At 49.8% G+C, this 21,389-nt stretch overlaps 1 protein-coding gene across 6 annotated transcripts in view; it reads left to right on the forward strand.

The window, feature by feature from the left end:
* PRICKLE2 (prickle planar cell polarity protein 2) overlaps positions 1–21,389 on the forward strand; it is a 104,849-nt gene that overhangs the window by 75,745 nt on the left and 7,715 nt on the right. For all 6 annotated transcript variants that reach the window (XM_032699124.1, XM_032699129.1, XM_032699127.1 and 3 more), the window contains 5 exons: positions 8,978–9,091; positions 10,835–10,972; positions 11,618–11,821; positions 13,465–13,651; positions 15,977–16,840. In XM_032699124.1, the coding sequence (XP_032555015.1) occupies positions 8,978–9,091; positions 10,835–10,972; positions 11,618–11,821; positions 13,465–13,651; positions 15,977–16,840 (1,507 nt within the window). The remainder of the gene's footprint in view (positions 1–8,977; positions 9,092–10,834; positions 10,973–11,617; positions 11,822–13,464; positions 13,652–15,976; positions 16,841–21,389) is intronic.

Consider the following 21,389-nt stretch of genomic DNA (forward strand, 5'->3'; position numbering starts at 1 on the left):
GATCCAGACTTTGCAATAAGGAGTGGAGCTGGAAGTTGTCCCTTATATTATGACTCATCAATGTGTAAGATTACAAAATCCTTTACTCAAAAACCATAAATATTATATATTTCTAAATATGTTCATAACACAGGGATTAAGATAGCAATATAAAAAAATTATAATACCACTGCATTAAGGTAGGATAAAAATTCATCCGGAAAAGCAGCTAAAACATATGCCATTGCTGCTCAAGAAGAGGGGTATGAACTGGAAGGACACTGGAAGTACTATTTCATTGAGGAGACTAGAAGAGCTTGTTTTGTCCAGCCTAACAAATTGAAGGATTATGATCACTCCCTGCGCATTAAAAGAGGAAGAGCAGTTACTCAAGCTCCAACTTTGGCACAAGAAAATAGATATAAATGGGCTCCAAATGCATTCAGGCAGGAAATTGGAAGAGATTTCAAACCATCAGAGGTGTAAGGCTCAGCGGCAACCTGCCAGCAGGGAGAGCGATGGGTAAAAACCCGAGACTGAGCTCCATAAATTACAAAGTGATTAGAAAATGTGGTTTCTTGTAGTAGCAATCAGCTACACAGGATGGTCAGGAGGCTCCTGTGGGGTCTAATCCCTCTTGGATTGGACCTCAATGAGAAGTTGTCTTATGGCAGAAGAGGGACTTCGCTTGTGGAAGATAAGGAATGGCAGAGGTGGCTGTACAGAAGCTCTGGACACAGGCTTTGAGAAATACTCTTTCTCTCTGCCTGCAGTTCAATGGTTGGATAAAGAAATAACTGTGAGAGTCTTGAAATGGGCAGACCCTGATAGAAATGTGTCCTCAGCAAAGCAAGATCCCAGACTGAGCCTGGCTGCAAAGTCAGGGGAGGCAACTTCAGGAGCCAGTTTGTCTGCTGGGGCTGGCAGTCTGACAGCTGATTCTCCCTGGACTGACATAAGTTTTGAGGGCAGATGCTTAAAAATAAGTCCTTTTGTGATGTGTTTTTTGCATTTTTAGGCATGTGTAAATACATGTGAATGTGTAGCCTTGAATTCCTTGGACCTGTGGTTTGGAGAAATCCAAAGGGGTTTCATGCCAGCTTGAATTTCTGAATACAAGGGATTTTTGAGGATTTTTATCTTTATTGTGTCTCAGTAATAGGAGCAGCTGGTTATGGGCAGAGATTTCCAATTAAACAAAAGATGGAACTCTACTTCAGCTGCAGTGCAGCTTTCTGTATAGCTCCAGCATGCCAACATTTGAGACCCTTGCATGTGCCATAAGAACTTACATCCCTCTTGTTGTCAGTACAGTTGCTCTGGTTGAGGCCCTTAAAAAGTTATGAAAATCTCATCTGAACTAAAATCAGCAGCATGAAGGTTCAGGGGACGATTTTCCTCTAAGGCAGCTGTTAGAGCTTGGACCTCAAGAGCTTTGCAGTGGTGTGAAACTCATAGCTGTCACAGGGAGTTTATTCAGGGGCTGACATACATGTTAATTCCTCTTCTAGGTCTTTTGCAAGACCTGCAGCAAGAGCTTGAGTTATAAAACCTCCAAGTTTCGTCGGTTGCTGTTCAGGTCACACAGTGAGGAAAGGAGAGTGGAGGTGAACCTACACTGAACGTGCATTTACACCTTACCTAAAGATACCCATTTTCACCACCCTGGTGTGGTAGAAAGTACATTATCTGGGCCAGGCATCTCTAGGGGGACATGTGTCTCATTTGTGCCTGTGGGTCATGGTCAAGTGCATTGTACCTTCTCGTCCTTTCTTGAGACTTCTCAGTTCAGCAAACTGTTTCACTCCTCAAGAGACTAAAGTCTTGCATGCAACAAGGAAGGAGTAAGACAGACCAAAGCAATCCTGTGCTGTGCCCCAAACATGTATAGTAGTGGGAGCAGAGAAGCTAATTTATGATCTGGTAGAGGAAGGACAAAAGCCCCATGAAGAGCTCTCCCTTCCTGGCAGGGCAGAGTGGATGGGAAGCCGAGTGTGCTGAGGAGAAGCTGTAACTCATGAACCCCAATCCCAGGAGCTGCAGCTGCCTCTCATTTTGCCCCCTAACACACGTGCACACTGGAGTATTTTAAGCCAAAAGCCGCATTTCAGCACAATTTTAAAAGCTCTCCAGTTTCACTTTGAGGTAGCGGTAAGTCCATCACCTTCTCAGTGAACTCTCTCGGTATCTAAATAGCCTGGCAGTTAGCGGCTCTTATTTCAAGGCTGGAGCTGTCTAAATCCAGCCTCCAGGCATCAGACTGTACCGAATGCTTCCCAGCTGCTGGATGGAGCAGCAGTCCCGCACATGGAATGCTTTTTCCATGTGTGATGCCATTGCTGCGTGACTTGGGGGCGGCTGCGGCGGGTTAGGAGATCCTGGAGCTATTCCTTCTGCCCTGGAGCAGAGTGAATGGAGGAGTGTGAGTACATCCGTGCTGCAAAAGAAAACATGACAAAACCATGTGTCTGGGCTTTTGCTCCATTTCTGTATCCTGGGGTGTTGGCCTGATCATGGTGAACCCATGGAAGCTGTTAAAATTACTTAATCCTTGAATAATCTTATTATGAGGGAGGGAGTCAACTGCTTTTGGTGGGCCACAGAAGTCAAACCACTTACCTGACATGGTTTGCTCAGTTCTGAAATTTGAAGCAGCTGTGTGGTGGTCAGCAGAGGTGAGAGGCAGGGGAGGAGAAGGGAGTGGAAAAAGGAAACTGAAAAGCCCTGAACTGCACGATATAAACTTGTCCTGGAGCTTTATTCCAGCGTGCAATTACAGCTTTTCCGTGTTGCAGCATTATGCTAGAGAGCTAACCTGTGCCTTAGAAATCCAAGAGCATTTTAAGTGTGATACACAGGGGAATGATCAACAATGATCAATGCAGCAGATGATCATTATCACTCCTGATGCTCCAGGGGACCCTGAGCCCTGGAAGAACGGCTCTACTGGTCAGGACCTCGCAGCACAGACCGCTCTTGGATGCTATTGAAAGGACTGATCTGGCTCCTTTTAATCCAAATTCGATTTCTGCTTAAAAAAGAAAAATCATGTCATACACTTTCACAAGTCTAAAACGTGTGGATGTACGGCCTTCATTCAAATGTTCCTCTTTGATGCCAGCAGGAAGCAATGTTTCCGCGGGATCTCTTACAGACCAAAAGCTGCTCCAAAGGCTTGGCAGGAATGGATGTCATTCTCAACTGGGGAGCAGCAACACTCAGACGCCTCGGCTGCCGTTAGCCCTGGGAGAGGAGCGTGCAGAGAGCTGCGGAGCGTGCCAGAAAAAATAGCACTTAGAAAAATTATTTTTCCTTTGTTCCCTGCCTTTGTCCCTCTGCCTTAGGAACGGGTTTCCAAGAGCGAACCCAACATTGCGGGATGCCGGACTGCCCGGCGCCAGGGATTGCATCTGCCTCCCACCGCCGTGTGCCAACACATGGGCATGCTCATGGATCTGGGGGTGATACAGGTCTTCTCCCAGCTGGGGTTTCAGGGTCTCGGGGGGCACTCCGGATCCCTCTGGGGTGCGTGCCTGGCTGTATCCCCGCTCTTGGCAGACCTAGCCAGCAGTTCCCACTCTCCTCTCTGTTTCAGAGCATCTGGCCTTGCTGTAAGGATTGTTTTGCTTCAAGAAATAAATAAGTGCTTTGTATCCTAATGGCCTTGAAAATGAGGACGTACCAGATTCAGGCCAAAGCACACTGAACCCGTTTTCCAGGCTCACACATGCTGTCATCTGTGGAACTCATGTGTGAGCTGACGTGTACGAGCGCTTGCAGCGTTTTGCAGACACATTGGGAAGGTTATTTGCATGTGGCTTGTTTGGGATTTTTCCCCCTTGCTTTTCCAAGGGAGGCCAGCAGGAATGAGAGAAGTACTAAAGCGTCAGATTTGCTTCTCTGTAGATTTTAAGTGCTCAGTGTAAAAGATCATTAATGCCTGATATGTGTTGTTCTGAAACCCACACTGGGGAGGAGCAGGCAAGCCACAGGAGCAGCCCTGCTTGCCCGGGCCAGCACAGGCTTGTCAGAGCCACTGGCTGCCTTCCCCCCTCTGCAGCCAAATCCTGTGGGAGCTCACATGCAGCGAGCCAGGGACAGGAGCACGACTGAGTGCACGCACATCAGTGTGCCGACAGCTCCCCGTACTGCTGTGCTACATCCCCGGGTGGTGTGGGATGGATTGCCAGGGCTGTGGTACCCCAGCATGGTCCCAAGGGAAATGATACTGTCCTGGGCATGGGTAGATGTTGGACAATGCTGTGTGCCTGTATTTTGAACAGGCTCCACTGTGTGTGATGATTTACTGCGCTGTGCCTGAGCAGTGGCTGACGCACCAAGGTCCCCTTTTTGGGGACATCTGTGTGCAGACACTGTGCTGCACACAGGCCAGCACGTCCTGCCCTCACAGGGCTCTTTGCAAAAACCTTGCAGATGGTTTTGCAGTTTGTTTGGTTCCATGAAAGCCAGGTGGGATTGCCCAGCTGGATGTGCCAGAGCTGTGAGGGCTGAGCAAGTCAGCACCCGTGCCAGGACACCTCGTGCTCCTTTGTAGTCCATCCCAGCAGCACAGTCATTCCAAACAGCCCAGTTTGGTGGGTGCTTTAGGAAGATGTGTTGTACTCAGGGCGAGTACAACCAAACACTGCTTCCCAACAGCAATTTGTGGCATAAGAAAAATGATATTCCCCTTCCACCTCCTTTAATTCATTGATCAAAGAGATCCTTCATCAATGGCTTAAATTTACAGGATGTTTTCAAACTTTTTCTTCTAGGAGGTGTAAGATGTTGCTCACAGACATGCTCATGTGGGTTTTGTCTTTGGTCACTCTGGGACTGTCAGGACAAGCTGGAGTCCTGCCTTTATTTAGCAGAGTCGGGGTAGGTTTGTAAACAGTCAGAGTTAAACTGGAAACACACTCCAAACCTAGGAAGACTGCAGAACACAAAGGCATTTGTAAACTAACGTAATTACTTTCCTCAGTGCCTTTGAATAAAGTTGGCTCCACTTAAAAGGCTTTTTCTAACCCTCATTTTACATTATGTTCTTTCCTTTCTCCTGGTTTCTTTCTTTTTTAATTTCTATCTCCCTCTCCTGTCCCATGCCCCCTTCCCCTTTTTGCTTCAAGCAGCTGTTAATTTCCGAAGTGCGTATCAGTTTTTGTTAACAAAGCTTGGTGTTTGGACGTTTCCCTTTTGAAGGTGATAATAACACCCTGGGAAGATGGATATCTGCTGTGCTGAGTTCTGGCGGCGCAGAGCCTGTCCGAGTGCCTGGGAGATCTCCCTGGGGCAGGAAGGGGCTTGCCCAGCTGGCCAGTGTGCCATGGCACCCAGCACCCGCAGCTGGCCTGGTGTCCAGCACACTGTCCAGCCCATCCCCCTGGCATCTGCGGCCTCGTGATGTTGTCTGAGGCCTTATTTTAACTCACAGAATCACAGAATATGCTGAGTTGGAAGGGACCCACAAGGATCATCGAGTCCAACTCTCAGCCCTGCACAGGACTGTCCCCAAGAGTCACACAATGTTCCTGAGAGTATTGTCCAAATGCTTCTTGAACTCTGTCAGGCTTGTATTCCTCTGCAGTTTCTCTCATACAGATGTGAGTGGAGGTCAGAGCGAAGTCAGGCAAGTGGAGAAACTGAGGATGAACCTAGTCTGGCACCATGAGTGGCTCCTGTGTGTTAACGATGCTTGTTTGGATAATCCTGGGCAGAGCAGATCTGTTGCAAGGGGCAGTAGGAGTGTGTAGAGCTGTGGTGTTGTATGGCAGAAGTATTTAATAATAAAACAGTTACAGATACTGCACGATTTAAAAAGGAAATGTTATCCATCCAGGGTCATTGCCCCTTGCTGTTGTCCTTGTCTGGGTGCAGCTCACGTTGCAGAGCGTGTAAGGGCAGTGAGGAGCTGTCTGCTGGTGCATGGGGGGTCTGGCCCTGGCCCTGCAGGGCTCTCCAGCCACAAGGCTTGTGCGTGCTCCGAACCAGAGCCGGACGGAGGAGGAGTTACTGTAATGTAAAACAGTGACCTTTTGTACAAAAGCAAAGTGCAGGCTGAGCAGTTTTCGTTTTCCAGCAAGTTAACATTTTCTGCATGCCTTTTCCCTGAAAAGCCAGACTGATCTGAGAATCCCCTTTTCCTTCTTTTATTTTCCTTATTCTTGAGCCAGACGCTCACTTGGCGGGTCGGAAATGCAGCCGGCTGAGCACAGGGGTGCTGGCAGCCTGTGGCACTGTCCCTCCCAGCCTTGCCTCTCCCATCCAGGGAGCTGGGTGCATGCCGTGGGAACGGGTGATGGATGGGAGACTGTTATTTGCACAAGCATGGCTTAACGTCAGCCTGGGCAAGGGGTGTCCTTTTGCTCTTCATCTGCAGATCTGGATGGATCTCTTGGGATAGGAGCAATGCCCAGGTGAAAGGATCTGTGCAGCCCTCTGGTTCAAGTTTGTCCCCAGGAAGGATGGTGGCTGGAGGAAGCCATTGGCAGGCGTAAGGGTTTCCTCCTCATGAGGTGTCCCGCAGGCACTGGGCAAAGACTGGCAACTGTCTCCATTCCATCCTGTCCATGGGCACCCCTGCGGAAGGTCCCCCTGGCTGACGCGGATCCAAAGCAAACCCTTTCAGGTTATTTCAGGCAACAGAACACAGGTTGGAGCCTGTTATATTTATTTTGTTTTGCTTCTCAAACCAAATTGCCCATCCCTGATGAGCTATGTTGCTGGTCTGATGGGAACCAGTTCCCGCGGACCTGCTGAGACTAAATGGAAAACTTCCCACCGGAAGCAGGAGCGGAGCTGGGCACGTATATCCTGCTCTACTGGGCTCCAGGAAGGCAGCACCCAGGCTGCTGAAGGAAGAAGAAAGAACCCCCAATCCTTGCTTTTTGCCCAGGGTGAGCGTCTTAGGGCTCGTTGCTTTAGGAATTTGGCGGCTCTTCAAAAAAAAAATAATTTATGGTCTCCTTCAACTTCAAGGACTCAGTGGGCAAAAAAATTTCATTGCAAGAAATAAAAACACAGACTAACCAATGTGAGCACAGTGCACAGCGAGCAGCCTGTTTGCACGTGGGGAATTTGGCAGGAGAAGCCAGCAGGAGTGTGTGCCGGCCGGGCAGGCAGCACGGAAACCTGGCAGCCCAGTAAAGGATAATGGCATCTGGGGCATCACTGGAGATTTTCAACTGCAAACTCTGCTACAGACTTGCTGCATAAGCTCACGGCGCTCATTTAACATTGTGATGCTGCAATTAGTCCTTTGCAGTGTGTATATTTGCCACCTTGTGTAGCACATCATAAGAATTTAAGCGTTTTCAATGTGCTTTGATGTCCCTGGATGAAGGATGCTGTATAAATGCAAAGTAAGTATTCCAATGTACATAGTTTGTTTTCTTTTTAACATAACAAAATACTTTGCAGCCATTCTTTCTTTGACAGTTTCCATAGCTGGTGGGTCTGTTTCTGCTGTGCCTTAGCAAAACAAATTTAGGGTTTTGCAGTGGCATATGCTCAGCATGTTCTTCAGCTTCATGACACAAGCAGTTCCCTTGTCATCAGCACTGCAGAGTTACGGGTGGAAATCTGCTAAAAATCTCCCTTTCTGGAAAACATGATGATGGGGAAAGGTGGATGGTGACATCGGTTTGGGGAGGAACATAAATTGAGAAAAGCACTGGAGCAGCTCTGCTTGCAGGTAGCTCTAAATGAGAGCAGGGAGTGAGGTGAATGCAAAGCAATTATTCCTGAATAAAACAGGTTTGGATATTTATTCTGGAATAAAAGGGTATTTCTTCCTGTGGAAAGTAAGTATGTTTATGAGCCACCTCTGTCAGCTTATGAGCCTACAGGCGAGCTCTCTTGCCAGCCAGCCCTGTGTGACCTGACCCTGTGTCCCCACCCCTCCCAGTGACCCACGGCAGCTTGTCATCCACAGATGCTGTGGGGTTGTGTGGGCAGAGAGGGCTTCTCTGGGGAGAGCCAGCCCAGGTGGTGCTTTCTAGGCCAAAGTCCAAAACATACAGCGAGGGAAAAAGCTGATCAGAAGCTGCTGCGAAGGAAGTGTCATTTGGGAAAAGCCCTGTGAAAGCTGCAGGCGGTGCAGCCACTCCAAAATGAATTGCTGAGAGCTGAGGGAGCATCTCGGGTCTAATCCCACCGCGGCAAAGGCAGAAAGCTGTGTGTGCTGGCAAAACGGCCTGCATCTCTGTAGCCAAGAGCAGATTTAAGGAAGCCAGCCAGACTTCTCCTCCTGCCCAAGCATCCAGAGGCATCTGGGTCTGCAGAGAATCCCAATCCCAGCCGAGCTCTCCCTTACCTCTTCCTTCTCCTGGTTCTTCCCAAGCCGTTCAGCTTCGCTGTGGCCATTTCAGCGCAGATCAGCCAGTGAGTCCCCTCCCGGTGCTGGCCCGGCCCTTGAGTGCACGTCCCAGGTGTGGCAGTCGGAGGAGAGACGCTGGGGTTCAGGGTGTGCTTCCTCTCCGGGCTGCACTGCGCTCCCAGCGCCGGGCACGCCGTCCTCCAGCCTTTTTAATAGCTGATTTTAATTATACGCTCTGAGACAAAAGAGAAAAACTAAGCCTTCCAACAGATTTTTATCTGCTGTTTACTTCCACAAATTGCTGCAGAAAAAAGCCCGGAGGGTTTTGATGGAGGTGGAGGCTGAGATAGCCGGCAACTCGGAGGCTGCCGGGGCGCAGCCTTTTTAACCTCCCCAGCCGAGGCAGGTGCCGACACATCCCCGCAGCCGGCGCAACATGCTCACGCTATGGAGGCTGACCGAGCAAACGGTAACGCGCCCGCCGCCTCGCCGGGGCTGCCACCCCTCTTCCTTGGAGGAGAAAAAGGCAGTAAACCCAGAGCAGCTCCTGACTGCCTTTCTATGCTCAAAATCTTTGGGAAGACCCAGCGCCCACTGGCTCAGGGCGTTGGCTGCTGGCTGGGCATGGGGGCATGGGCTCGGCCGGGGAACCCCTCTGCAGTCCCATCTCTTGCTCCGTAGGTGCACCAGTACTACAGCTGCCTGCCCGAGGACAAGGTCCCCTACGTCAACAGCCCGGGAGAAAAGTCTCGCATAAAGCAACTTCTGCATCAGCTGCCGCCGCACGACAATGAGGTCAGTGTCCAAAACGTGTCCTCGGACATCAGCAGGGCTGCGGGCAGAGAGGGGATGCACCTCCTGGGGTTGTTTGTGGGGAAGCATGGCTCATCCTTTCTCTCTCCTTTTGCTTCTTGGGGGGATTTACTTGAAGTTTGATCATGTTGCTATTTAAGTGGCTGTGTTTGCTTCCTGCTTTGGTTGTGTTGGAGGTGGGGAGTTGTTTGTTTCTGAAGTTAAAAATTTTTCATTAGTTCTGCAGTTCTCTGAAATAAAAGCATTTTATCAGCCCTTGGAGGCCAAAGCCCCATTAAAAGTGGCTTGTAATGCTGTTGAGATCATCTAGAGACAGATACAAAGTTGCAAAAGCCTTTTCCCAGGTGCTGCTTCCAACTCACCTTGGGAGTGGGAGTGAGTGTGCCAAGGAGGGGCTTCACTTGGGCTGAACCTCATGAGCTGGGAGAGCCTGGCAAGCCAGAGGTTGAGTCAAGACCAGTCAGAGCAAATAAACATTCTTACGTCTTACAAGAACGATGTGAGGCAACAAAAAGGGTCTGGTCTTTTGACATCCTGATCTCACCAGTGAGAACACTGGGTTCTGGTAACCTGCAAAATTTCCCTGTGTAAACAAAAAGAATCATTTTCATGCTGCTTTCTGAAGAAACCGCTCTGGAAAATACATGCAGGTAACTTGTTTGGTCTAGGTCAGATTTTAACAGGTTTGCCTGCGCGTGGCTGGGTGCCATGGGCACAGCACAGCACTGCCAGCGCAGGGGGAGCTCCAGGCACCAGGAAGGGGCTTCTTCCTATACGCCCTCAGGCCCCAACCTGCCTGCCTGCTTGCTTTCCTGGCATCTGCTTGAAACCCACAGCCTCTGACAGCCAAAAATATGAGAATAAATATGCACAAATGATGCTACTGCAGCCCATGTTGCTGCAAGTTAGACACACAAGTCTGCGTGTATTTTCTGTAAATTGGCAGATTTTGCATCCAAGTTCCCCTCATACTCAGTTTTGCTCCTTTGAACACTCAAGGTGTGTTGGTTGCTCACATGAATAACCCTGCTTGACTCCCTGAATCTGCTCTCCTGCTTACTGGAGGCTGGATTGGGCATTGGTACTACACGTGGCTGCCTTGACTCTCCACTCGTACTCTCCATTGAGGTGCAACCAGCCAAGAGCTAAGCCTGCAGGATGAAAATAGCCCGGAAAAATTCAGAGTTTTATAAGCTTTGGGGAGATGGCATCATTCATTGTATCAGTTTATTTTACTTATTCCCTATTACCTTCCAATGCAAAGGTTTTGGAAATGTACAGACTTGACCCTGTGCTGGAAGAATAGTTCACAAATCACTGAAACTCCGTCATTTGCACAGGGAAAAGGGGCTGTGCTCTGGAAATGCCAGTGAAATGTTTTGAAGACCTCTGCTATAGGAGTCTGGTGGAGAAAGCAGGAAAACCATCAATCCAATTGCTGGTCTGGGTAGGACTCTGCGAATCTAACTTTTAAGACATTTCTGCAAACTGAGCAACCGAAGAGCAACCTTTCTCTTGCCCTTTCTTCTCATCTCAGTCTCTTGAAATTCTGACCAAACCCCAGATGACCGAAGCCCAGACACCTGCATTTCTCCAGTGTCCCCTGAGCCAAGGGCAGAGTTTGCATAGCCCCCATGCAGAGGTTTGCAGGACCTATGGGACTGCAGCTCTCTGTCTAGGGAGCCAGGAACACTCCTAACACTGAGCATCACTTGTGTTTTTTAGGTCCGCTATTGCAATTCATTGGATGAGGAGGAAAAGAGGGAGCTCAAACTCTTCAGCAACCAAAGGAAGAGGGAAAATTTAGGGAGAGGCAATGTTCGGCCGTTCCCTGTAACTATGACAGGAGCCATCTGTGAGCAGGTGGGTAGCAGCTGATGAACTGGCACTTGAATCAGTGAAGCACCTCTCCTATGAAGACAGGCTGAGAGACTTGGGCTTGTCAGTCTGGAGAAGAAAGGCTCCAGGGAGACCTTAGAGCCCTTTCCAGTACCTAAAGGGACTACAAGAGAGCTAGAGAGAGACTTGCTGTATCACAGGGAGAATGGCTTTAAACTAACAGAGGGTAGGTTTAGATTAAATATTAGAAAGAAATTCTTTACTGTGAAGGTCGTGAGGTCCTGGCACAGGTTACCCAGAGAAGCTGTGGCTGCCCTGTCCCTGGAAGTATTCAAGGCCAGATTGGACAGGGCTTGGTCCTGGTCTAGTGGAAGGTGTCCTTGCCCATGGCAGGAGAGGTTGGAACTAGGTGATCTTTAAGATCCCTTCCAGCCCAAACCATTCTATGATTTTATGAAGCTCGCGAGAGAAGCGCCCGCCCGTGACCCCACCAGGTACGAGCACTGGGGTCTGTCAGGACATGTTTCAAGAGCACCCTACAATATTTGATGTGGAGTAGTCACTTCAGCTCCTGGCACTCTGCGGGGGGTGGTTGTGAGAGCAACTGGTTGGTGATGGTTGGCAGTGGGTTCACCCACACCCCCCGTTAGTCACCGGCTTTTCCGACAGTGCGGCGGCCAGATCAACGGAGGGGACATGGCCGTCTTCGCCTCGCGAGCGGGACACGGCGTTTGCTGGCACCCTCCCTGCTTCATCTGCAGCGTCTGCAATGAGCTGCTGGTTGACCTGATCTACTTCTACCAAGATGGGAAGATCTACTGTGGCAGGCACCACGCCGAGTGCCTCAAGCCCCGCTGTGCCGCGTGTGATGAGGTAAGAGCCAGCTCACCCCAACATCTACCGCTGATGCTGCTGCCTGTGGGGGTGGCACAAGAGGGTGGCTCACTGGGTGGCATTTTCCCCTCCATCCATCCTGACCTCTGCATGGAGGCATGCACACAAAATATGAAGGCTTGGCTTTGCCAAAGGTTCAGCCAAGCTTTTCCTGAGGTTTCAGGTATTCTTTGTTGCATTTTGCCTAGGACTGTTCAGAGATAGGTCCTTGTCTACACGTAGGGAGCTGGGGGGGGTTCTCTGTTTCCAGTAGGAGCACAGCCCCCATGCTGTGATTTTAGCCCAGGTGGGTGTGATAGTCCTCCTTTCTCCTCTGTTTTCCCAGAAGAAGCCGCTGGTGGGATGAGTGCTGTGTTTCCTACAGTCAGTCGTGTCTGAGTATACACACTAAGCTGAAATAGGCTTTAAGAGAGGCGATTAACAGGCTATAGGAAGCTGAACAAATGGAATACAAAACTGATATAGAAAACCATACAGAGTCGTCTCTGAGCATTTCTCAAGTGTCAATCTCTGTTTAAAAGGCTGGTGAAGGAAATTGTTCTGGTTTTTAAAGTTACAAAAACCATAGTGCAGAAAACCATCTGTACTATAAAATACCACGTCCTATCTTTGCAAGCGTGTAATAGTAAATATCCAAGGCTATATGCACTTCATATCTGAAGAGCATTGACGTATGTATCCAATTAAATTTGTAGCATTACCAGTGAAAAACAACCTCTAACCATTCAATTGGCCCTATTTCTTTGTGGCTTAGGCTGGATAATTTTTTTTCACATACTTTTTATCCCTGCAAATTCTTGTTTAAGTCTTTCATTCAACTCCTTTAACACGCTTTTCTTCTCCTGAAACATCCAATGCTAAGAGGATCTGCAGGTGAAAAGCTTTTAGTGTGCCTTGTGACAGGGCACAGAACCAGGGAACAGAGCCAGGGCTTCTTGGTCCCTTGACTTGGCTTGGGGGTTGAGATGGAATGGGGATGCGAAACAGAGACAGCAAGAAAGCATCTGCTGAAAATATTTTAAATGGCTGCTTCACCAGCTCACCCTTAACAGTGCTCCGTGCCTCAGTTTCCCCACTAGTATAATGACTGCAATCACCTTGATAAGCACACAGGGTAGGGTACTGGTGACTGTGAGGAGCCAGGTAGCTCTGTCTTCTCTCTCTCCCATAGAGCTGCCACTGCTCATCCTTTGTGCTCAGGTCCCTGTTTCAGAGACGGGTAAATGTGTTCCAGTAAGTGGCTGCTCTGTTCTTCAGAAGTCCACCAGATCGATAGGTTGTGTATAAGTGTGTTTATTACCCTGATCGACCCCGTCAGCTGATGGATGAGCTTCGAGCACGTTACTGCAGCGCTGCCTTAACGCTTTGCAGTCCGGGCAATAACTCGCTCCTGAGGTATTTGCACTTTAATGGATTTTCCTATGAAAGGATGGATGCCCCTGCCACAAGCCAAACCATGGGAATTTCTCACGCTGGACTGGGGTGGCTAGCTGTAAAACTTGGAGGTTGTATGAACAAACGGGAACAGCTGCCACGCACGGGCCGGAGGCACAAAGGTTGGTGTCTGCATCCCAGGACCCCTTTCTGACCAACTCTGCTCCACGTTTGTGTTTTCCCCCCAGATCATTTTTGCCGACGAGTGCACAGAAGCTGAAGGGCGGCACTGGCACATGAAGCACTTCTGCTGCTTTGAGTGTGAGACGGTGCTGGGGGGGCAGCGGTACATCATGAAGGATGGCAGGCCCTACTGCTGCAGCTGCTTCGAGTCCCTCTATGCCGAGTACTGCGACACCTGCGCCCAGCACATCGGTATGTGCCGGAGGGCAGCAGGGCAAACCTCTGCCTGGGGGGTTGTTTCTGGCAGGAGCTGTTGCTTTAAGACTTCTACAACACTGTGGGGCTGCGGGCAGGACTGCCTGTGGCTGGGGTCTGCTCCAGCCTCTTGTGCCCCTCTCCCATCCCACCAAGGAGGTGGCACAGTGATTTGTTTGGTTAAACCACTGTTTATCCCTTTCTGTAGTCAGAGAGGGGAGGATTATCAGAGGGTACCTCAGGAGCTGTGGCAGCTAATGGTGAAAGCCTTCCCTGGCCTAATATAATGCATGCTTTTTTTCCTTTAAATCTCATTTTCCTGTGAACAGCCTGGTTCTTCAACACAGATTTTTCCCATCCAAGCTTGCCAAAAGATCACTGTCAGAAAAGGTGCTTGTTCATTAGGCACCATTATTGTTTCTGTTTGCCTTTTTAAATCAACCCCACAGATAGGTGTTCTCAGACAGAAAGAAATAACGCATCAGGGTCCATCTGTGTTTCTAGAACAGTGATTTTAAAATGCACTTTATTCAGGGGGATATGCTGTCCCCCAGCTGGGTGGAGTGGGAAGCACCTTGCTGCTCTCCCCAATCCCCTTTGCCACTTGGCTGAGCACTTGCTCATGAGCATGCAGGCAGCTCTCCCTTTGCCCATAGAGGTGAGCTCACGTGTTCAAATATTTCATGGGCTGCAGGGAAAGAAAAACCAAACATTTTGCTCTTGTGCACCGGCCAGATGGCACAGGGAGGAGAAAGTCAGGGCTTCAGTGAAGCACTTGGGAGGATGCGCTTGCTGTGACCTGCAGCACATCCTTCCCGAAAGCTCAGCTGCAGAGCGGTGAAGAAGCAGCTGTTAACGCTTCTCACACACTCCCTTCTCTTGTGCTTCCCCATCTGCTGATCTTCAGTCTGACCAGCTGGCTGGAGCCTGCTAACTGTTAGGTTTTCAGGGTAAAATCCCTGTTTTGGTGCATTTTTGCACATTTCTAGCAAAGGAGGGTCTGCAACCGTTTTGCTGCAAGTTGCTCGTAGCAGCCATTAAGTGCTGTGCTTAAGAGCCGTGTAAATAGAGGTAAGCATGTGCTTGTAAGGTTGGGTTGGGTAGGTGAGGATAGAGAAAGGAGGCTGCGCTCCTTCCTCTGCAAGATGGCTTTGGGCAGTGGAAAAGGAGCCGATAGGATCCCACCCACCGTCTTGTCTCTTAATTGCCCACAAGTGTAGCACTCCAGTCTGTATAAAAGCATTTTACTCGTTACAAGGGGAGAAAAAACCTGATTACACCAAACCTAATTTAGGCTGGAATAAAACAGACCATTAACATACTGCTCATTTATAAGTTATCTGGCAGCACTCGGCCCCCCCAGCGACAGGGCCGCGGCGGGTGTGTGAGCACATGCTGTGCACACAGGGGGTGCAGCACCCGCCCTGCTGGCCAGCCCACGCTGTGCATGGCAGTTTCTCAGGTAACGAGGGTTTTTGCCATGAACAGCAGTTTAAACAAGTGGATAAATGTTATAATTGAAACCTCAGGAGCTTTGCTCACGGCTCTGACTGAGAGCAGTGTGCAGTCGTGTGCCCCCTGGGGTTTTGCTGGTGGGGGACAGACTGTCTGCATCAATTCCATTACTGAGCCCAAGGCGAGCTGGTGAAGCAACCCAGGAAATGCATCTGGGTGCAAGGCAAGGGTTTGTGTTTGACCCCTGGGGCCAGCTCTTTCCATTCCATTTTGGAGAAGGGGCTCCAGAAGACAAATTAAAATTGGGATGGGGCTGCAGCAGCAGCAAGGGACAGGGATGTCATCTGCTCTGTTACGTGCTTAACCAGGGCAGCACAAATTCCTCATTATGGTTCAGTTAGAGACTTTTTGTTTTTTTAAATAGGCAACATATTATTGCTTTGACTTCAAGGACTTTATGGAGAACTTCTTGCATTCCTTTGCTTTATGATCGGAAATATCCCCATTTAATTCGAAATAGCTTGAGGCATGGTTCTGCTGCCTTTCCTAACATTGAGTAACTCCCAAGCAAAGGCCTGGAATTAGAACTGGGAGGAATTAGAAATGGGATTAGTTTCATGCATTGGAGAAACCCTGAAAAAGGACTTTTGAGACTGAGGCCAGGTGCATGTCACTCACAGGGGATTATAGAGTCATGAAATGCTTAAGGTTGGAAGAGACCTTAAAGATCATCTTGTTCCAACCCCCCACCATGGGCAGGGGCACCTTCCACTAGACCAGGTTGCACAAAACCCCGTCCAGCCTGACCTTGATGCAGATGTTGTGCAGTGTTAAGTGACCTTGACACTGTGCATCTTCCTCCTCAAGGTATCGACCAGGGCCAGATGACATACGATGGCCAGCACTGGCACGCCACCGAGACCTGCTTCTGCTGCGCCCAGTGCAAGAAGTCCCTGCTGGGACGGCCCTTCCTGCCCAAGCAGGGTCAGATCTTCTGCTCCAGGGCCTGCAGCATTGGCGATGACCCCAATGGCTCCGACTCCTCCGACTCGGCTTTCCAGAGCGCGCGAGCCAAGGAGTCCCGCCGCAGTGCCAAGATCGGCAAGAACAAGGGCAAAGGTGAGGACGGGGCACGCAGCCCGTGCAACCAGCTGCAGGTCACCTCCAACCGTCTCTCCACCGATGTGGACCCGCTGTCCCTGCAGATGGATCTGCTGAGCCTGGCCAGCCAGACACCAAGCCTCAACAGGGACCACTTGTGGAGGAGCCGGGATGAGCTCTATCACTACGGTGGCAAGATGGAGCAAAGTCAGTCCCAAACCCCCTTGCAGCTTCTCAGCCAGTGCAACATAAGGACCTCCTATAACCCCAGCCAGGTCCCAGGCTCGCAGCCAGATTTATGGGCGAAACATTTCAGCAACCCAAAGAGGAGCTCCTCGCTGGCAATGAAGAGCCACGGTGGCAGCTTCATCCAGGACTGCAGAGAGGACTACTACTCGGGGAGGCTTCGCTCACAGGAGAGCTACAGTGACATGTCCAACCAGAGCTTCCCTGAAGCCAGAGGAAGTGTCAAAGTCCCCAAGTACGAGGAGGAAGAGGAAGGTGGGATGCCGACCCCGCAGTGCCGCACCCGTCACCCCATCAATGCCCTCAAGTTCACAGAGGACCTGACACCCACTGAACAGACTCCCCGGGGCTCCATGGAGTCCCTTGCACTCTCCAATGCAACAGGTATGTCACCCCTGCTCCTGCTACACATAGACCACTCCAGGATGCCCTCCATGTGATTGAGTCCCTGGTGCTCTGGGTCAGTGCCATAGCAGGTGTCTTCTCATACAAGGGTGACCGACAGCTTGGGGACCATGGCTCAGTGACATGGGCTTGCTTGCCTGGCCCCCGTGTGCCTGGCAGCCCCTCTCCCTTTGCTTGCTTGTTTACCAAATGCAGGGCTTTATGGATGGCTGGCCTTCCTGTGCAGCTCAAAACAAGTGTTTTCAAGCTCTTTAATCCTCCCTTTTGTGAAGAGAGGAGTAAAATCAAGGCCAGTTGCTAACACAGAGGCGGATTCCAGGCTTCAGCGCTTGAAGGACTGCTGTCAGCTGCCCTTGCAGGCTAAAAATATTTTTAAATGCTTTGAAATAGGCCCAGTTAACCCCTTTTGAGTGTTATGCCATCCTCAAGCACATGACTAGTTAAATTCCTCCCCCTCTGTGCACAGCTCTTTAATTCCTCTTCCCCAATCCCTCAGTAAAAACTGCAGGGAAAAACCTGACGAGATGCTTGTCCCACCGGGCTGAGCTCGTTTCTCACGAGAGCATCCCAGGGTCATATTTCTCAGACCTCTCACCCCAAACGTGTTTGGGTTTCATTTGTGGCTGCGGGGATGGGGGTGCGTGCACAGACGTGTCTGTGTGGGGCTCTGGTCCACAGCTGGCGCTGGGCAGTCTCAGTCCTTCCTGCAGCTCGCTCTGCTCCACTCATGTGGCACAGCTATCCTTGCTTCTGAGTCCCTCAGCAGAGAAAACTTCTCAGGAAAGAGAATAGTGGGCCTGGTTTGCTCGTCAGAGATGCTGCCTTGCTGCTTCTTTGCGGCTCCCCTGGCTTTTCTCTGTTCCAGCTAAGCTGTGCTTGGATTTGGGCAGGTCCTGTACCCGAACCCCTGCAAAACAGAGTCCTTGTCACTGGCAGTGAGTGGCCTGTGGGGTGTTTGGTACCCAGTCCCGAGGATCCCCCACAGGGTGCTGGCACTGGGTGGTGGGGATGCACTGGTGAGGATCACTGGGCCCATGGAGAGCTGAGCCCGGCTGAACCCGAGCTCTGGGCTCTGCCCTGCCTGGATGGACAGGTTTGCTCTGCTACACTCTTGCCTCCTCACCCGCTCCTGGGATTTGGTGTGTTTGTTTAGGGAAGCTGCCAGCCCCATGGCAATATGTGAAATGATCTCTCTGTTCAGCCAGGATCTCCTTATCCAGCAAGCAGCAAAATGGGGGAGAGAAGCTAATGAGCTGGGAAGGGTTTTGTTCAAACAGCCTCAGATATACTCAGAGGAGTAGATGTGAAATGGCGAGGGAGTTGAGAATCGCTCTCTGAAACAAGATTTCCCTAAGCAAAGCTCCACATTTCCAAAGCCTCTTGTGTTCCTAAAAACTCGTATTGCGTAAACCCCATCTGTACAAAGAGTCTTGAGCAACACCAGGCTCGGATGAGTAGTCCCTGAGCAGCGTAGGGGTTGTTGCATGCTTTGGAGCTGAAGTGTAACAAGTTATTGGGGATACAGGTCAAGAGGCAGGAAATATGACAGGGTCTTCGTATTGGAGTGAAAATCATTCTGTCCTTCATTTTAGAAACCCCTTTTAAGAATGCTGAGAGGGAGACCTCCCAAAGGCACCCATCCTTCATACAGAGCCAAAGTATGAGTTTCCTTACAGGCAGTGCCTGCCTTAACATTTCACTGCTTTCCTGCTTTCTGGAGCAGATGCTCAGCGTGATGGGGCTTGCAGCAAGTGTACACTGTTCCTCTGCAGAGTGAGGTGATAACATTTTTATTAATGTGTAAGGTTCTAATAATTTTCCTTGCTCTGGGAGCTGGCTCAGCTGAGCTGGGGGCACTGTAGCAGCAACAGGCAGCTACCCCAGGGCCATGTCTGCAGTTATGGAGGACAAAATTATCATCCAATTTAATTGGCAGCATTTTGAGGACAGGGAGACTTGGTGACCTGAGGGAGAGCAGGTTTTTGGGCAGGTGGTGTCAGGGCACACCACCCCACTGCCTGACTTTTCCCATCCCTGCCATCCCCTCTGGGGCCAAGCAAGCTGCCCAGCAGGCACCCTGCAGAGCTCCTCCCAACACAGCCTGGGGGTCTGGCTCACCCCCTTCCCTCCACCCCGCATTCCCCAGCTCTGCTTTGCCAGAACCTCCCAGGCATCCACATATGAGGTCCCTTTGAGCTACCGATGCTGCACAGTTGCTCCACCTTATAAAGTGAAATAATTAACACTGCATCCATCTAAGGTTTTATGGCATCGCTGAAAACGTTCTGGTTTTTATAGGGAGCTGAAGGGCAAACAGTCCCTGACCTGCAGAGCACATGTTAAAAGCTGGTCCCTCCCTGGCAGCAGATTTTGCTGTGATGTTTCTATTATGACTTTAACTACTAATTAGCTGGAGACGTCAGTAAATGCAGATAACTTATGGGGTGTGCAGCGGTAATCCCTGTCCTTTGGCCGGAAGGCTGCCTGCTGTGAGCAGATGCTGTTCCCTATAATATTTCGGGGTCAGCCATTGTGTAGGCCAAGATCTACATGACCCCAATCTCCTGCAAGACTCCGGGTTTCTACCTTACCCAAAAGGCTCTATTAATCACTTTAAAGCCAATTCCTCATGGATTAGTAAAAAGGTGAGACACTATGTTAATCCTGGGCATGTGCCCTCACAGTTCTGGGTTGTGCTCTGCTGTCACCGTGGGCATTAGTGCACCAGCAGACACAGTAGTGGCAGAGGTGGCTGTGACCCTCCTTGTGCTCTGTTTTGGGGTTTGAATTAGGTGGGAGTGTCTCCGCTGTGCTCTGATTTGTGCTTGTGTAATTGCCACAAGTGCTGATGTGATTTAAACACAGCCAGTGGCAAAGGGCAGAATTTCCTGCTGGTGGAGGGCATCTCTCCTTCCCCTGCACGTTTCTGTTTGAAAAATCCCTTTTCTGCCATCAGCTGAAGGCTACAACAGACTTTGATCCACTACAGTTTGGAGACTGGGTCCTCCTCTTGCCCAACATGGCCATTAGATGGAGAGGCAAAGAGCAAAATATATTTCCCAGCCTGTTTTCCAAGAGAGAGCTCATTTTTGCCGATGTTATAATTTTATATTATCTTTTATATTTTTATTTCCTTTGGCTGTTTTGGTTTTGGGGTTTTTTTTAATGGCATTAGTAACAACACCAAACCAGTGTTTACCTCATAGCTCCCTGCATTAAGCCATCAGGAAAATGCTAAGATGAAATTTGTCCAGAAAGCTTTGCTCATGATGAGAAGCCTGAACCAACCAGAGGTTAATCACTTCCCAGAAGATACTCAGTCCATCAGCCTTGCTCCCAGTGCCTGTACTTGTGTTCCCCTATAAAAAAGGGTTTGCAGGCACTGTATGTGCCTGGCAGCGGAATTAGAAATCAAGAACTGATCTCTGCTGATTCCAAGCAGTTATTTCCAGAAATGTCAGCTGGTCAAATAGTCCACTTAAGAAAGTACCTGCAGGCTAAATGTTATTCTCTTAGAACAGTCTCTGTGTACCCCTTGCAGAGAGCAGGAGCGCTTTGGAGGTAGAAGTGTCATTGAATGGTGACACTGTGTGTGCAAAGGAGAAATAGATTTCAAAGGATTCCTTGACAAGATGAGTTTGGGTGAAGGGAACAGCCTCATCTGTCACAGTCATAAATCCAGTTTAAAAAGATGTTAAGCAGCAGTGCTGTTACAGGGTGAAGTGTCATTTCACTTGTATGGCACACGTTGCTCCTGCCATCAGTGTTATGAGATACCCAAAGGCCCCAATTAGTTCATTTTTCCAGGACTAGACAATAGTTGTGATGTACCCAGCAAATGGAGAGAAAGGATATATGAGTATGCACGTGGGTCAGGGCTGATCCCTGCATGTCTGAGTTGTAGTGACCTGGCAGCATCATCATCTCCAGTCCCTCTTCTTCCTCTGCTTGAGGAGGAGCTGAAAGCTGCAGGACAGGTGAGGGGGAGAACAAGCCATGTTCCTCAGGGACAGGGTTATATTTTCTGGAGAAACATTCATTGACCCAGTCTCTCCTGCGCTGAGGGCTTGGGAGCAGCTCCTGAACACCCTCAAGGATGACAGTGAGGTGTGAGTGGTCCCCATCCCCATGTCCTCAGCAGCACTGCATCCTGTGGAGGCTCCTCTCTCCTGTGGGCTGGAGAGGGCAGATGCCCCAGGCGCTCCAGCTGAGTTAGACAAGCCAGAAAATGACACATATACTGTTCCTGGATTTTTCTGAGAAAAAAAGGAGGCTCCCAGCTCTCCAGCATGTTCTTATCACTCTCTTTCCCCCAGACATGGGCAGCGCAAAACTGCTTCCAAGTCGGAAGATGAGATCCCTGGGAGGATTTCATGCAATTTTGAGACCCGGATATAACACTCCCCAATCCAAGCCAGATAATTTCGAAACCCATGTGAAGATAGAGGTTTTCCATCCCAAAGGCCCAATGCCAAAACACTATAAAAACTGTCAGGAGTGTTTCTTCTCCCCCTTACTCGCCTCTTGC

This window comes from Chiroxiphia lanceolata, chromosome 11 (genome assembly GCF_009829145.1).
Source record: "Chiroxiphia lanceolata isolate bChiLan1 chromosome 11, bChiLan1.pri, whole genome shotgun sequence".
Taxonomy (NCBI): domain Eukaryota; kingdom Metazoa; phylum Chordata; class Aves; order Passeriformes; family Pipridae; genus Chiroxiphia; species Chiroxiphia lanceolata.